The sequence below is a fragment of the Cyprinodon variegatus genome, unplaced genomic scaffold, assembly GCF_000732505.1.
Source record: "Cyprinodon variegatus isolate N-32 unplaced genomic scaffold, C_variegatus-1.0 Scaffold1795, whole genome shotgun sequence".
In the NCBI taxonomy this organism is placed as follows: Eukaryota; Metazoa; Chordata; class Actinopteri; order Cyprinodontiformes; family Cyprinodontidae; genus Cyprinodon; species Cyprinodon variegatus.
Window position 1 is genome coordinate 52201 of NW_015152248.1, and position 2379 is coordinate 54579.

The 2379-nt window shown below is 39.2% G+C and overlaps 1 protein-coding gene across 1 annotated transcript in view; it reads right to left on the bottom strand.

Moving 5' to 3' along the window:
- The window catches only part of tsen15 (tRNA splicing endonuclease subunit 15), a 2336-nt gene extending 1860 nt beyond the window's left edge, over positions 1 to 476 (bottom strand). The window contains exons 1-2 of the mRNA XM_015404587.1: positions 316 to 476; positions 130 to 211 (exon numbers count right to left, since the gene is read on the bottom strand). Coding sequence (XP_015260073.1) covers positions 130 to 211; positions 316 to 375 — 142 coding nt within the window. The 5' untranslated portion in view covers positions 376 to 476. The remainder of the gene's footprint in view (positions 1 to 129; positions 212 to 315) is intronic.
- Positions 477 to 2379: the final 1903 nt, after the last annotated feature.

Sequence of the window (2379 nt, forward strand, 5' to 3'; positions counted from 1 at the left end):
GAGATGACATGATGTGAATTGGAGCTATAGAAATAAACTGAATAGAATTCCTACTAGTAGAAATGACGTCACGTGACCCCATTCATGTGTATTGGGCTTTTACTTCCGGATCTGTAAAGTAAAACTCACCCTCAGTGAGATCCATGTAGACCAGGAAAGCTGCGTGGATCTGCTCCCCGTCCTCCACCTGCAGCTCCTTCATCTGTTCATACTAAGACAAGAAAACACGCGGGTCACTGTGAAGGTCCCGCAGAGCTGTGGGCCCCCGGTCCCACAGGGCTGTGGGGCCCCCGGTCCCGCGTGGGTTCCTCTCACCGTGGGATGCCGCTGGATCCAGTTTAAAGGCGGCTCTGCTCCGCCTGCAGCTCCGGACATTTCCTGCTCCTCATCAGTCTGCAGCTGAACCGCTGCTGGTTTAGTTACAGGTGTTCTACAACAAAGGCGGTCCGGGTGGAAACAGGGGCAACAACGTTTGGATCCGCTGCATGGCCGTTCATCCCGGTTGATTCTTGTTGAAAAAAATGTTTTTAAATAAAATTTAGTTTGAAGAAAAGTACTCAATCCAGAAAGGAAAGTAAAAAAAAAAAACACCTTTTCGATCAAAAGAGTTTTTTTTTTGTGATAGAGCCTTTCCCACAGCAGTGCTTTATTCATTATATCTTAAAAGCTAAAGCAGCAAAAATAAGTTTTAACGGAAAAAATTTAGCACAGACGAAGCACTAATGTCTACAAACGCAAAGCACGTTGGTTGAACTCGGAGGGCGGTGGCAGCTGGTGGGGTTTTCTCCACCAGGGGGAGCCAGACATTCAAAATAGACCAAAAACAAACTATGGAGCTCCAGAGCGGACATGGGAGAAAAAGAGAGATACAGAATGCTCACAAATGATTCATTTATTCCCAAGTTTTTTTAATGTGTGTGAGAAAGGAGGGGGCGATTCACACACTGCGTTCTGATGCATTTTAGAAAAACGATTTTTATAAAAAAAAAAAAAACATAATTAATGTGCACAAATAAGGAATAGTTGTATTAATCATAAATAGAAACAGAGTTTTATGAGCCCCCCAGGACCCTAGGCAGCTGCCTAGTATTACCTAATGGTAACCCCCCCTGCCTGGGGGCCCCGGTACTGCAGCCGCTCAGACTGAGGGCGTTCAGTGAGGTACTTGATGGTCCAGATGTTTGTCCTCCAGCAGCTCTGGTCTGATGGTGCTGAAAGCGCTGGAAACGTATTCGGTCTCTTTGACATCCCTTTGGTTTTTCTTTTTCTGTAACTTATATAAATATATATATTTACTGATTAATGCTAAATTCATTAAATCACTGCAAACTTATTAGTTTTAGGTATAAATAATGATCCATTGATTATTCCTGCTGATCAGAGTTTTCCTTTAAGAGAAACTTTTGCGTTTTGGAGCTAAATAAGTAAACTGAATATTTTGGTCATCTGATAGCGAAATACTTTCTATTCGTTTATCTGAAGCAGAGAAGGTTCTTATGCTGTCAGAAGGGGGGGGGAATTATATATGACGAATTAGTTTATTGGCCTTTTGTCATAAGTATTATTATTATTATTATTATCAATTTCAGCTGAAATGTTCATATCTGCATCGCTACCCAAAACATTTAAGTCTTTGTTTTACATTCTGCACGCTGAAAATAAGATGTAATTTATCTTAATCTAAATAACTGCTTTTGTTAATCCTGATGGAACACAAACAAAAGATTACCGTAATAAAATAATAAAATAGACCAATTAATTATCAAGTATAACATCAGCTCCAGATAAATACTTCTAATGATCCTGCCTGTTATTACCGACGCAAAGGAAAGAAAACACAAAACACTTCATTATCTTCAGTATTTTTATTTAAAAACAAAAAAAGTCAAACAAAAACCAAAACAAAATACTATTAGTACTGTCCCTTAGTACAAAATGAGTTATGAAAAGAACAATTAAACCACATAAATGATGCTTCTTTGATATGCAATAAATTAATCTGCAAAAGAAAAGTAATAAAATGCTTCGGCGTTAGCGATGCACAGGAAAACTGAAACTCCAATGAATTTAAGACACCTGAGAATATAAATATCAAAAACTGAGCAATCATTTAATTCAACAGCTCCTATAAAATCATCTCAACTAAAGCTTTAAGAGAGATCTTTAAAAAATACATAGTAGAAAAAAATCAGCCATAAAAAAAAGAATAAAATTACAGCACATCCAACTCCTGTACAGTGTGCATTACTGAATTAGTGTGGTTGGGATCCATCTACACTGGATCCTGTTCCGATGTTCTGTCAGACCAGCATACCCTGTCCTGTCAGGCTAGCATACCCTGTCCTGTCAGGCCAGCATACCCTGTCCTGTCAGGCTAGC